This window comes from Macaca mulatta, chromosome 4, assembly GCF_049350105.2.
Source record: "Macaca mulatta isolate MMU2019108-1 chromosome 4, T2T-MMU8v2.0, whole genome shotgun sequence".
NCBI lineage: Eukaryota > Metazoa > Chordata > Mammalia > Primates > Cercopithecidae > Macaca > Macaca mulatta.
In genome coordinates, this window is record NC_133409.1 from 169624896 (window position 1) to 169639319 (window position 14424).

Here is a 14424-nt window from a genome sequence, read left to right on the forward strand (position 1 = left end):
CTTACATATGTCACCTTGCGCAAGTCCCTTAGCCTTCACTGGGACTCATTTACATCACTGGTAAAATGGGTTTCCAATAACCTTAGGTTGCTGCGAGGACTAAAAGGGACAATGCCTGGAAAGGCTTCAGTATGATGCTCAGCACGCAGGTAACGCTCCGGGGACCGAGGTTGTTAATACCGGCTGTTCGCACCTCGCCGGGTCCCCTCACTGCCCCCAGGCCAAGGCGCCCACTGCTCTCTTCCAAGGGACAGGCGACTAACCTATTGGGGCGCGCCCTGCCTAGATAGATTTATTTGCTTGCTTGGGGCGGGGTTTGGAGTGAAGCAGGGAGGAGAAGAAGATGGTGAGGGCAAAGAAAGGGAAGAAGCGGAGGGGCAGGAGGCGAGCGAGGCGGGGCCGGGGAGGAGCCGGGCTGGGCTCCCAGGGCCCCGGCGCAGCGCGCACCCGGAGCTGGCGGCGGCGGGGGCGGGGGCGGCGCGCGGCGGCCAATGGCGCGCGGCGCTGCGGTGAGGGCGGTGCAGGAACACCGGCCGCTGACAGCCAAACTCGCCAACTCCGCCCTCGTCCCCGCGGGATCCCGGAGCCTGAGCCGGCCTGGGGCCGAGGCCGCCCGAGCCGCGAGGCGAGCGAACATGGCAGCAAAATGAGGAGGCTGGCGCCGGGTCGTGGCAGCCGCTGCAGCGCTGCAGCTTGAGATCCCCGTCCGGCGCGCTCCGGGCCGCATCCTTAGCCGGCCTCCTGGCGGTCGCGGGATTATTTCATTCCGAGCGGAGGGCGAGGGATAAAGGAGACTCCCCAGCGGAGCGGGTCCGTGCCCAGACTCTGGGGCAGGGTGTAGACGTTTGTGTGTGCGATTCGCCGGCTGCGCAAACGACGCGGGAGAGAGACGGTCCCGGGCTGCGGCGGCGCGGCCGCGGGGATGAGCCGGCCATGGAGCGGCCTTGGCTGGGCGCACGCAGCGGACTGGCGCTGCCGCCCGAACGCCGCCTGAGCCGGGGCTCCAGGGGGCTTCGAAGCCTCCGGCGCCCTGGGGGGGTCCCTGTCGCCGACTCCGGGAAGGACGCAAGCCCCGCGTGGCGGACACTGCCGCAGTCACCGTACTGAGGCGCCCCGAGCTTGCTCCGCCTGCAGCTCGGTGCGCGCTGGGCACCCGGGCGCCTTGCCCGGTGCACGGCGGCTGGCGCACAGCGGCTAGATTGGCTGCAGGAGCCGGGTGCAGGACTAGCTGGAGGTGGGTGTGTGCGCGTGTTGGACTGGAGATCCGAGTAGAAGCAGAACCAGGCGGCTCTGAGCAGCCATGCTTCCCGGGGTGGGCGTGTTCGGCACCAGCCTCACGGCCCGTGTCATCATCCCGCTGCTAAAAGACGAGGGCTTCGCGGTGAAGGCGCTGTGGGGCCGCACGCAGGAAGAAGCGGAGGAGCTGGCCAAGGAGATGAGTGTCCCCTTCTACACTAGCCGCATTGATGAGGTGCTGCTACATCAGGACGTGGACTTGGTGTGCATTAACCTGCCGCCGCCTCTCACCAGACAGATCGCTGTCAAAACCCTAGGTGAGCGACCCCTACCCTGAATCCTCCGTCCCACACCCGCCCTTTAACCTTCCCTGGGTTCCTTCCCCGCTGCCTTTCCCTTTCCGTGTCCCAGAAGCTTACCCTGCATCTACGCTGCCCCAGGGATCTGAGATCCCAGATCCGACTCAGAGCTCCCTCCTTCCTTGTCCCGGGCCTTCCCCACCTTTGCACTTCCCTCCTGCCTCCTGGCACCACTTGGACGCGCTTCCCCACGTGTGTGGCTGGCAGGCTGGAGGAGGAGTGTGTTCCGGGGATCCGAACTAGGAAGATCAGATGCCGATATCAGGGGATGGGGTGCTCCGCAAGAAGAGGAAAGTTAGTCCTCAGCTGTGTGTGTCGTGTACGTGTGTGTGTGAGTGTGTGTGTGTGTGTGCGCGCGCGCGCCTGGGAGACGCGAGTGCGCGCCCAGAAACGCCTGAATAAAGGGCCGCACACGTGTCTCGGGGTTCTTGGGTTCGACAGAGGACCTGCCCTTCAGCAACTGTGGCGCCCTGTTGGGGTCGTTTGTTTCTTTCTACTGTGAGTTAGTTTAGCGTGACATTGGAGGTGTGACCATCGGCTGGAATTATTTCGTCTGCGCTGGAGGCAAGGATGATGGGAGTGGTTGGATGGGGGTGATGATTTAGAATGTTTTCAGAAGCGTCATAGGTTAGTAAAGACTGATTTGATAAAACCAGGGGTTTTAACTTTTGAATGCAGCCTTCCGGGAAATGTCTTCTGCCACAGTTTGGAGTAATCGATTTTAAATTTTTACGGGGATGGGCGCAGTAGCTCCAGAGGCATGGACGCTTTGCATCAGAAAAGGCCCTCGCTAATCGCCTTCAGGAATAGTTTCTGAAGGCACAGTGTTGACCCGCGGGGGCCGGAGATGAGTTCAGGGTGCCTCACCATCTGGTCCCTGCTCCCCTCAACTCCCAGGCAGTCTGAACAATCTCTGAGCACAGAGTAGCAACCTCTTAGCCCATGCTCAGGGGAAAGAGAAGGGCATGTTTTGTTCATCATCAGTTCTTACATATAACCTAAAACAATCCCAGGAAGCTTGCTTGATCTTACAATTCCAAGAAAATTAGCAGCTCACCTTTGAAAGCTGAAGTTTCTATTGGTGAGGAAAACACAAAGCTTATAACAAGAACAAAGCTTATAACCAGATGAAGCGAATAGTAGAACAGATTAGAAGGGAGGAACTGCCAAGGAACAGAGACCATCCAGAAACCAACCGGAAGTTATGTAGTCTTGGAAAGACTGTTTTATTTTTTAAAAATAGGTGTGGATTCAGGGTGGGTGAAATATATATATGTGTTTTAATTCTGCCTTCGAAGAGCTCTGAACAGAATGTAGAAACTCTCCATAGAAAGGCATTTTTATCAGGCCATTTGGCTGTTGACTCAGATGCGACATCTGATGGAATTCCTAAGGAGGCTGCTCACATTGTCAGTTTTAATTGTCAGTTAATTTTATTAAGTGTCTGCCCTTTGTGGCCTGTTTCTTTGGCCTTGAACTGAATGCCATTGAGTCTGGCCAATATTTATTTTCTGTTTGATGGAACATGTGTATTGGGTGGATAACTCCCTGGTTTACATTGGCTATTTGCATATTAAATATTTTATAACCATCTTGTGGTATAATTCTATTGGTGCAGTTTGTACAAAACTGGTCCCTCATGAGCCCTGGGTATACTGGAGAGCTTAGGACTGGTCATATCTGAAAGACCATGTTGTAACTTCGTTTCTCCACCATAGAGATGGTGGTTCCTGTCCTGGGTACAGACCCACAGAGCAAACCTAGAGCAGGAGGGTGGCGATTTGGGGAACAAGGATGACCTTGTTTTCTGGCTGTCTCTGGGAAGTTGGCCATGAAAGTATCTGGGGGCTCTGGTTTCAAGAGATGTGACACAAATTAGACATTTCTGGATACTTCTTCTGTTCTTATTTTTCAAATATCCCTGTGACTTTTCTTTAATTAACAAGACATGTCTGTTATCTCTTCAAAGCCAATGATAAGAGGCATAATAGACCTAGTTGAATAATGGTGATGACAGAATAGGGTTTTGTTCATGTTTTTAGGGTAGGTTTTGAGCTTCTTTCTTCTTTCTTTTTTTAACTCCTTCTTTTGCAGGCTGCCCCTGCGAGTGCACAGTGGGGTGGTCGTCTTCGTTTGCTTTACAGTCACTATTGAAGGTTCAACACATACAACACAGGAAGTGAAAAACCCCAAACAGTTACCAGGCTGGTCTGGCTGTTGGGAGTGTATAGATACGAGTGTTTGCCTGGACTCTGACTTGTCCGAGTAAATTGTCCTTTTAGCAAAGTCCTGGACTTTGGCTTGCTTGCCCAGTAATGGTGACAGGTCTGTGACTCTTGATCCACACTGATAACTGGTCACAGGCCTGTCAAAGTAAGGGGCTGGTCTAGGGACCACAGTGAATAGAAACTTAAGATCAATTGAATCACACACGTCCTCCTTTAATTTATTATTATTATTATTATACTTTAAGTTCTAGGGTACATGTGCACAACGTGCAGGTTTATAACGTGTGTATACTTGTGCCATGTTGGTGTGCTGCACCCATCAACTCGTAAGCACCCCTGTCATTTACATCAGGTATAACTCCCAATGCCATCCCTCTCCCCTCCCCCTCCCCATAATAGGCACTGGTGTGTGATGTTCCCCTTCCCGAGTCCAAGTGATCTCATTGTTCAGTTCCCACCTATGAGTGAGAACATGTGGTGTTTGGTTTTCTGTTCTTGTGATAGTTTGCTGAGAATGATGGTTTCCACCTGCATCCATGTCCCTACAAAGGACACAAACTCATCCTTTTTTATGGCTGCATAGTATTCCATGGTGTATGTGTGCCACATTTTCTTAATGCAGTCTGTCACTGATGGACATTTGGGTTGATTCCAAGTCTTTGCTATTGTGAATAGTGCTGCAATAAACATACGTATGCATGTGTCTTTATAGCAGCATGATTTATAATCCTTTGGGTATATACCCAGTAATGGGATGGCTGGGTCATATGGTATTTCTAGTTCTAGGTCCTTGAGGAATGGCCATACTGTGTTCCACAATGGTTGAACTATTTTACAATCCCACCAACAGTGTAAAAGTGTTCCTATTTCTCCACATCCTCTCCAGCACCTGTTGTTTCCTGACTTTTTAATGATTGCCATCCTAACTGGTGTGAGATGGTATCTCATTGTTGTTTTGATTTGCATTTCTCTGATGGCCAGTGATGACGAGCATTTTTTCATGTGTCTGTTGGCTGTATGAATGTCTTCTTTTGAGAAATGTCTGTTCATATCCTTTGCCCACTTTTTGATGGGGTTGTTTGTTTTTTTCTTGTAAATTTGTTTGAGTTCTTTGTAGGTTCTGGATATTAGCCCTTTGTCAGATGAGTAGATTGCAAAAATTTTCTCCCATTCTGTAGGTTGCCTGTTCACTCTGATGGTAGTTTCTTTTGCTGTGCAGAAGCTCTTTAGTTTAATTAGATCCCATTTGTCAATTTTGGCTTTTCTTGCCATTGCTTTTGGTGTTTTAGACATGAAGTCCTTGCCCATGCCTATGTCCTGAATGGTATTACCTAGGTTTTCTTCTAGAGTTTTTGTGGTATTAGGTCTAACATTTAAGTCTCTAATCCATCTTGAATTAATTTTCGTATAAGGAGTAGGGAAAGGATCCAGTTTCAGCTTTCTACTTATGGCTAGCCAATTTTCCCAGCACCATTTATTAAACAGGGAATCCTTTCCCCATTTCTTGTTTTTCTCAGGTTTGTCAAAGATCAGATGGCTGTAGATGTGTGGTGTTATTTCTGAGGGCTCTGTTCTGTTCCATTGGTCTATATCTCTGTTTTGGTACCAGTACCATGCTGTTTTGGTTACTGTAGCCTTGCAGTGTAGTTTGAAGTCAGGTAGCGTGATGCCTCCAGCTTTGTTCTTTTGACTTAGGATTGTCTTGGCAATGCGGGCTCTTTTTTGGTTCCATATGAACTTTAAAGCAGTTTTTTCCAATTCTGTGAAGAAAGTCATTGGTAGCTTGATGGGGATGGCATTGAATCTATAAATTACCTTGGGCAGTATGGCCATTTTCACAATATTGATTCTTCCTATCCATGAGCATGGTATGTTCTTCCATTTGTTTGTGTCCTCTTTTTTTTTTTTTTTTTTGACACGGAGTCTTGCTCTGTGCCCCAGGCTGGAGTGCAGTGGCGCGATCTCGGCTCACTGCAAGCTCCGCTCCCCCGGGTTCACGCCATTCTCCTGCCTCAGCCTCCCGAGTAGCTGGGACTACAGGCGCCCGCCACCTCGCCCGGCTAATTTTCTTGTATTTTTAGTAGAGACGGGGTTTCACCGTGTTAGCCAGGATGGTCTCGATCTCCTGAGCTCATGATCCGCCCGTCTCGGCCTCCCAAAGTGCTGGGATTACAGGCTTGAGCCACCGCCCCCGGCCATTGTGTCCTCTTTTATTTCACTGAGCAGTGGTTTGTAGTTCTCCTTGAAGAGGTCCTTTACATCCCTTGTAAGTTGGATTCCTAAGTATTTTATTCTCTTTGAAGCAATTGTGAATGGAAGTTTATTCATGATTTCGCTCTCTGTTTGTCTGTTACTGCTGTATAAGAATTTTTGCATGTTAATTTTATATCCTGAGACTTTGCTGAAGTTGCTTATCAGCTTAAGGAGATTTTGGGCTGAGACGATGGGGTTTTCTAAATATACAATCATGTCATCTGCAAAGAGGGACAATTTGACTTCTTTTCCTAACTGAATACCCTTTATTTCTTTCTCTTGCCTGATTGCCCTAGCCAGAACTTCCAACACTATGTTGAATAGGAGTGGTGAGAGAGGGCATCCCTGTCTTGTGCCACTTTTCAAAGGGAATGCTTCCAGTTTTTGCCCTTTCAGTATGATATTGGCTGTGGGTTTGTCATAAATAGCTCTTATTGTTTGGAGATACGTTCCACCAATACCGAATTTATTGAGAGTTTTTAGCATGAAGGGCTGTTGAATTTCGTCAAAGGCTTTTTCTGCATCTATTGAGATAATCATGTGGTTTTTGTCTTTGGTTCTCTTTATATGCTGGATTACGTTTATTGATTTGCGTATGTTGAACCAGCCTTTGCATCCCCTGGATGAAGCCCACTTGATCATCCTCCTTTAATTTTTAAAAATTTCCTCGAAATTCCTACCTTAGTGAATGAGGCATTCCTCTGTTATAGAGGCATTTCTACCAAGTGTCTACACTGTCCAAGGCTGCCTCTTTTAAGTACATACTGTGTGCCAGGCAGCATGATAAGTGCTGTGTATAAAGCATTTCATTTCATGACTAAAATAATCCTCTAAGATAGATATTAACTCCATTTCACAAATGAAGCAACTGAGATTCAGAGACCTGAGTCACATTGCTCCTGGCTAGAGATTTGAACCCAGCACTCTACCTCCCCCTGAGTCATTTCTTCCTCTTCCATCAGCTGTACCTGTTCCTCTGCCATAGATCATGGCAGCCTAGGTGAGACTGTTGGAGTTGTCCTTTGTTCCTTTTTCATCCCAGTCCTGGAATCGGTTCCCAAACCTGGTTGATGCCATCTGAAACTCTCTGTGTCTGTTCCCCATAGAAGTCAGGTCCTTACGTAGTTTTGATTTAGGTTCCAGTCCACCCCACCCAACCCTGCCTCTAGCCACTATCCACACTGCTGCCAGGTATGCTGGAGTGCTAGAGACCTGGTCGTATCATTGTTTCCTGTTTCAGGAAAAGCCCCAGCTGATTGGCATGACATGCCCAGCCTCACGTCCTGGTGGCCATTCCCGAACCCAGGGGCTTCAGCGAGCCCCCACACTGCTGGGGTTTCCTTGAAGGGGCCCTGTTAGAGCACATATCCGGGTCTCTGTCAGGAACGCCCCTGTCCCTTGAGGTCTTCTTCCATGTTTGGCCTTCAATACTCAGCCCAAGTGTTACCGCTTCCTCTCCCTGAAACCCGTCACCCTACATACCCTTCTGTCGTCTCTACACTGTGTGCCGCCATCTTGCCCAGCACCTATTTTAAGGCATTCATTTAACATTTAAATTTTATTTAGTTATTTTGAATTGCCTATATATTCATGCGGTACAAATTTCAAATGCTATAAAAGTACACATGGAAGACCTTATGTCCCCCAGTCCCTGTCTTCGGACAGGAGGCAATCGTTATTACCAGTTGTTTATGTCTCCCATTCAAGGCCATATATATATGTCTATATAATGTATAATATATACATATATTTTACATATACACAAATACATGAAACTCTGAATGTGAAAGTATTATTGTTCCTATTTTTGGCTACCTAGTGTTTCATTGTATGGATACATCAAAGTTTATTTAAGCAGTTCCCTGTTACTCAACATTCAGGTTGTTTCCAATTTTTGCTTATACAACCATGTAATGAATAATCTTGAGCATATGTCATTTTGCACACATGCCAGCCTGTTTGTGGGATAGATGTGTAAACTGCTGGTCAGAGAATACATGCTGATTACATTTAACAAAGATATTGCCTCATTAACTGGCACCTAAAATGACACTGTATTTTTTGTCAATTTCCTTGTTGCCTCTCCCAGCAAGCGTCCTGATGGTCAGGATACAGCCAAGGCAAAGGAACCTCACTCACCTTTGTGTCCCCAGCAGCGCGGGGCTCCAGGCCAGCACAGGCCCAAGCCAACCTGCCTGGGTCCAGTCTTGTTTCTTATGCAGTCTACTCTGTACAATGGGGAAAGTGAGCACATGTGCACACACGTGTGTGTGTGTGTGTGTGTGTGTGTAAGGTGTCACTCTTCACTTTCAGTGGCTCCCATAGCACCTGAAATAACATCCACGCTCCTTGCCATGACTTTCTTGGCCTGAAATGGCCCTGCCTTGTCCATCTCTTCCACTTCTTGGATGGCTTCACACATTCCTGGACTCTCTCTATTCCGGCCACTTGGCCTCTTTTCTGTTCCTCAGATGCCAATCTCTTTCCTGACTCTTGGCCTTTGCACCAGCTCATCCCTTTGCCCAGAAGGTTCTTGCCTCACTTTTTGGAAAGGCTAGCTCATTTTACTTTCAGGTCTCAGCTTACATGTTACTTTGGGCAAGAGGCCTTTCTGGATCCTCCCCTCCCAATTAAAAGGTTCTCCCCCAACCTCAGTCCTGCCTCTGTCATCCTCTTTCTCTTCCTGGTAACACTCTTCACGGTGTGTGATGATCTCTTTCATTTGCTTGGTTGTTTTCTTGCTTGCTATTTGTTTCCCCAGCTAGAATGTGCATTATTGGAAGGTAGGACCCTTGTCTGCTTGGTTCATCAGGGTACCCTTATCTCCCTTAGACAGTGCCAGACACTTAGTCACGTAGAAGACACACTATAAATATTTATTGAATGACAAATGAATGCATTTTCATTGAATACATGTATGCCTGGGGGAAGGCAAAAGGTTCTAAACAGAATGTGTGAATTAACACATAATATTCTTATCCTCCTGTATGCAGTAGCTGAATGCCTCTCAAACTTTCAGATGTGGTTGCATCACCTGGGGATCTTATCAAAAACCAGATTCCAGGTCAGGCACAGTGGCTTACGCCTATAATCCCAGCACTTTGGGAGACCAAGGCAGGAGGATTGCTTGAGCTCTCGAGATCAGCCTGGGCAACATAGTGAGATCCTGTCTCTAGCCAGGCATGATGGTGCATGCCTGTAGTCCCAGCTACTTGGGAGACTGAGGTGGGAGGATCACCTGAGGCCTGGAGGTCAAGGCTGCAGTGAGCCAAGATCATACCACTACACTCCAGTCTGGGTGACAGAGTAAGACCCTGTCTCAAAATAAAATAAAAAACAGATTCCTGGGTGGGACCTGAGATTCAGAATTTCTATCCAGCCCTCAGGCAGTGTGGATGCTGGAAGAGTCAGACACTAGAGATGAGATAGCTCTCTGCCTTTGGGAACAGAAGACATCCCCTGCTGTGAGTAATTAACCTGTCAGGGGAACTGTGCTGAAATGCCTGTTGCCTTGTGTGGAATGTGATGACATCTGTTTTCACGATCCCTGTATTTGGAGACAGCAGTGCAGACTCTCTTGGTGAAACTTCTCCATGGGAGTGCAAGGCTCCTTTGGGATGGTGAGTAAGGCCATAGGTTTTCCTTGAGCTTTGATCTTGCTGCACACTGATCTTGTCACAACTTGTTTGGCATCATCAGCTGAGGACCTGGAGCAATTGGCCCTTTTCTGTCCTTCTTCATGGTGTCAGCAGTTGCTTCATGTTGAGGAGGGCTGCTAGGATCATGGGTGAGGGAGTGAAGAGGAAATGGGGTTGAGAGAGGTCTTTGCAAGCCAGCATTGCCACACCAGTAGAAATAAGGCTGCAGATAATGCTCACAATGTACTTGACAGCAGACATTCTGACATCCTAGCAAACCCTGCATTTCCAGTTCTTGCTTGAGATCTCTTCTGGATCTATTCCTGTCTCCACACTGTGTGAAAAAGGTGATTGCCTATTTCTCTTTGGGTTCCTGCCCCTGAGCACTGAGTGAAATGATTTTTGGTCTATCAATTTGTTGTAGGGCCGAGGAAGCCCTTGGGCATTACGTAAATGAAAGAAATTACTCTATTTATCGTTGGGAGAAGTCAAGCCTCACCAATCTCATTTCATCTAACTGAAATTAGGTGCAGTTGAACGATTATTTTGTTGATGATATCTGGCTTTGATAATGTGCAATTCTGCAGAAGTTTCCATTGGAGTGAGAAGAAGCTAAATGAAGAAGCCATTTTGATATCTTCATTTTGATATCTTCATTTTGATACCTTAAACTGGGGAAGAAGAACAACAAAAAGTGGAAGTCAATAGCATGTTTTAAGAGTTTCACCAAGAATGAAATATACAGGCACTTAATTATATATTTGATTCAGGGCAATCATAGCCCAGTAAAGAGCATCATTATATAAGATGTTGTGCTTCATAACACTCATCAATGAAAGGAAAGGTTGACAGGTTACTACTGTGTGACTTTGGGAGTCATACCCATCCTTCCTGAGCCTCAGTCTTCTTACCAATAACACACAGCTAATACTATCATATAGGGTTGGTGTGACAACTAAAATGAGAGGGAAAATATAAGGACCTACCCTGTGGCTGCCCTCAGCTATCTGCATCAAGCTCAATAAACAGTAGTTTTTACTTTGCCCTGATGCAATGAGTTCTTTTTTTAAAAAAATTAAATTTTTAAGTGAGTAGTTCTTTAGCCTCTTCCAAATGGTGCTTTTGAAGATTTTTTAAAAATATTTTTTGAAGAGATGATTCCTTCCTGCAAGACTCAGAGAATGTATTTAATTTTTTTGTAAAGGGACGGTACCTAAGCCAAGCTTCAGGTGTCATATTTGCTGTGATTCCAATACTTGCTTCACAGCTACGTGATCACTCAAAGGTACTGATGGGGTTACCAAGAGCTCACCATGCTGCTGTGAAGATTTACTATCCCTTGCAGTGTGGGTGCTTAGGGGGGGTCCCACATGACGCAGGCACAGGGCTGCAGCAGGGGCTTTAGTAGACACCTGGAAAACAGAAATCCTCTGAATTTTATTCTGCTTCTCTCCGTGTGTCTGCTTCCTCATCCACCCCTCTCTACACCAGCCTGCTCTGCTTCACAGGCTCATGTGGTGGGTGAAAAATTGTCCACACGCACTCCCAAATATGAACATGACAGGTTCAACCACCTGAAAGGTGCAGCCCTGCCCCCGCACCCAGCTCTCCCTGCTTGTACCAGATGCTTTCTCCCGGCTCAGTCTTTCCTGTGGTTACCCACAGTGTGGGGGATACATCACCAAATGCTGCTGAGACCACTCTGCTGGAGGGGTGGAGGGATTGTTAAGAGCAGTCATTCTGATCTGGGCTGCACTCTCCAAAAAAAAGTGCTGATTCTAAGAATATAGACAGTGGAAGTTGTTACAAATGTAGACTTTGGCCGGGCGCGGTGGCTCACGCCTGTAATCCCAGCACTTTGGGAGGCCGAGGCGGGCGGATCACAAGGTCAGGAGATCGAGACCATCCTGGCTAACACGGTGAAACCCCGTCTCTACTAAAAATACAAAAAATTAGCCGGGCGCGGTGGCGGGCGCCTGTAGTCCCAGCTACTCAGGAGGCTGAGGCAGGAGAATGGCGTGAACCTGGGAGGCGGAGCTTTCAGTGAGCTGAAATTGCGCCACTGCACTCCAGCCTGGGGCACAGAGCGAGACTCCGTCTCAAAAAAACAAAAAACAAAAAACAAAAAAAAAAACAAATGTAGACTTTTCGGCCGGGCCTGGTGGCTCACACCTGTAATCCCAGCACTTTGGGAGGCTGAGGTGAGTGGATCATCTGAGGTCAGGAGTTCGAGACCAGCCTGGCCAACATGGTGAAACCCCATCTCTACTAAAAATACAAAAATTAGCAGGGGGTGGTGGCGTGCACCTGTAATCCTAGCTACTCGGGGGGCTGAGACAGGAGAATCACTTGAACCCGGAGGTGGAGGCTGCAGTGAGCTGAGATTGCACCATTGCACTCTAGCCTGGGCAACAAGAATGAAAAAAACTCCTTCTCAAAACAAAACAACAAACAAAAAACCAAATATAGACATTTCTTGATTGTGTAGGTAGGGGTTTTTTTTTTTGATTTTTTGTTTTTGTTTTTTTTTTCTGTTTGTTTTTTAGATAGATTCTCACTCTGTTGCCCAGGCTGGAGTGCAGTGGCTCCATCTCAGCTCACTACAACCTCCACCTCCCAGGTTCAAGTGATTCCTGTGCCTCAGTCTCCCAAGTAGCTGGGACTACAGGCATGTGCCACCACGCCTGGCTAATTTTTGTATTTTTGATAGAGATGGGGTCACCATATTGGCCAGGCTGGTCTCGAACTCCTGGCCTCAAGTAATCCACCCACCTCGGCCTCCCAAAGTGCTCATAGGAGTGAGCCACCACACCTGGCCTGATCGTGTAGGTTTTTTATCTGCTTTGTGAATTACACACTTGGAATTTCACTGCTTTGATAATAACCATAGCAAAAAAGAAATAATAGATGTGATGATCTATTAATACCAACGTTGTTATTATTATTATTAAATTATTAAATTTAAGACATATATATTTTGAAGAGTGTGTTGGAGAGTAGATAAACATGACCAACTGCATGGAGTTCTATGGTCTTGATAGGTTTGCAGACCTTTACCAAGAGCCTCTTGGATAGCACGTGCAGCAGGTCGCAAGAGTGCCATGAGACATAGTCGCTTTCTGCTCAAGTACTGTCTTAAGGGCTTGAAGGAGCCAGGAGTCAGGAAAAGATTGAGGGAGATGGATTTCTGCCTTCAGACTGCCTTTTTACTGGAAACTGCAACATCAACTCTTCCCTGGGTCTCCAGCCTGCCTGTCTGCCTGCCTGTCCTGCACCTTTTAGACTTGCCAGCCCCACAATTATGTGAGCCAATTCCTTAAAACAAATCTCTCTATCTATATATGCACACACACACACACACACACACACACACACACCCTATTGGTTCTATTTCTCTGGAGAACCCCCGACTAATACAGATTTTGCCTGGATCAAGGCCATCTGGCTAGACAAGCTCAGAGAGGAGACACCTGGAAGACGCTCCAGTGGAGAAACTGCTCTGGTTAGTTCAGCTGGTGGGTGTGGGGCCCTAGGAGAGCAGCAGGCCTCTGAGCACTTGTCCTCAAAGCAGGAGACCTGGAAAGCCAGCGTTCGTTCTTTTGGGTTCACACTTGAGCTAGGTAGAATGTTGGGAAAGAGGCTGTCACACCGCTGAGAGCCACAGTGACACTTCACCCTGAGCAATTCTATACCCACCTACAGTTCTTTGATTCTAGGGTTTGGGCGAGTCTGGGATGCCTTGGGGTTTAGACCTTCCTTGAGAATTGTTAATATCCTACAGTGGACAATTAAAAAGTGCAGGAAAATAACTTTACATTAAAATGTTATGATTTAAAGAAATTTTCCAGTCTCTAATTTTAATAGCCCTCAGAGTATTAAGATGCTTCTTTGATTAATGTCCTTAAACTGAAACTATAAATTTCTCCAAAATTTTTAAAGCTCCAATTAAGTTGGTTTGTAGTTTTAACACTACTTTTTTAAAAATAGCTTTATTGAACTATATATACCATACAATTCTCCATTCTTTTTATTTCGCAAGATTCACCCATTGTAAGTGATTCCATTACTTTTAGTACATTTATATATTTAGAACATTTTCAACACACTAAAACGTTTCCTCATGCCAATTTGTAATCAATCCTCACTCCCACTTCTGTCTGGCTCCAGGTAACTACTAATCTACTTTCTGTCTCTGTAGCTTCCCTTTCCTAGAACTTTCAATTAAATGGAATCATGAAGTATGGAGTCATTTGTGCTTGAGTTCCTTTACTTAGCATAATGTTTTTGATGTTCAGCCATGTTGTTGCACGGATAAGAAGTTCATTTATCTTTATTGCTGGGTAATATTCCATTGTGTGGACATACCACATTTTGTTTATCCATTCACCATCTGATGGATGTTTGTATTGTTTCCGGTATTTAGTGATTGCTAATAATGCTGCTGTGACCATTTGCATATAAGTCTTGTGGAGCCATGTTTTCATTTCTCTTGGTTAAATACCTGGGATTGAAATTGCTCAGTTGTATGGTGTGTATATATTTAACTTTTTAAGAAACTACCAAACTGTTTTCCAGAGCAGTGGCACCGTATTACATTCCCACCAGCAACGTAGGAGAGTTCTAATTTTCTGATATCATCAGCAACACTTGGTATGGTCAGTCTTTTTTTGAGACAGTTTCACTCCATTGCCCAGGTTGGAGTACAGGGGC

The 14424-nt window shown here is 46.7% G+C and overlaps 1 protein-coding gene across 1 annotated transcript in view; it reads left to right on the plus strand.

Moving 5' to 3' along the window:
* The first annotated feature begins 1184 nt into the window (after positions 1 to 1184).
* GFOD1 (Gfo/Idh/MocA-like oxidoreductase domain containing 1) overlaps positions 1185 to 14424 on the plus strand; it is a 124906-nt gene continuing 111666 nt past the window's right edge. Inside the window, 1 exon segment of the mRNA NM_001266214.1 lies at positions 1185 to 1553. Within this exon segment, the coding sequence (NP_001253143.1) occupies positions 1301 to 1553 (253 nt within the window). The 5' untranslated portion in view covers positions 1185 to 1300.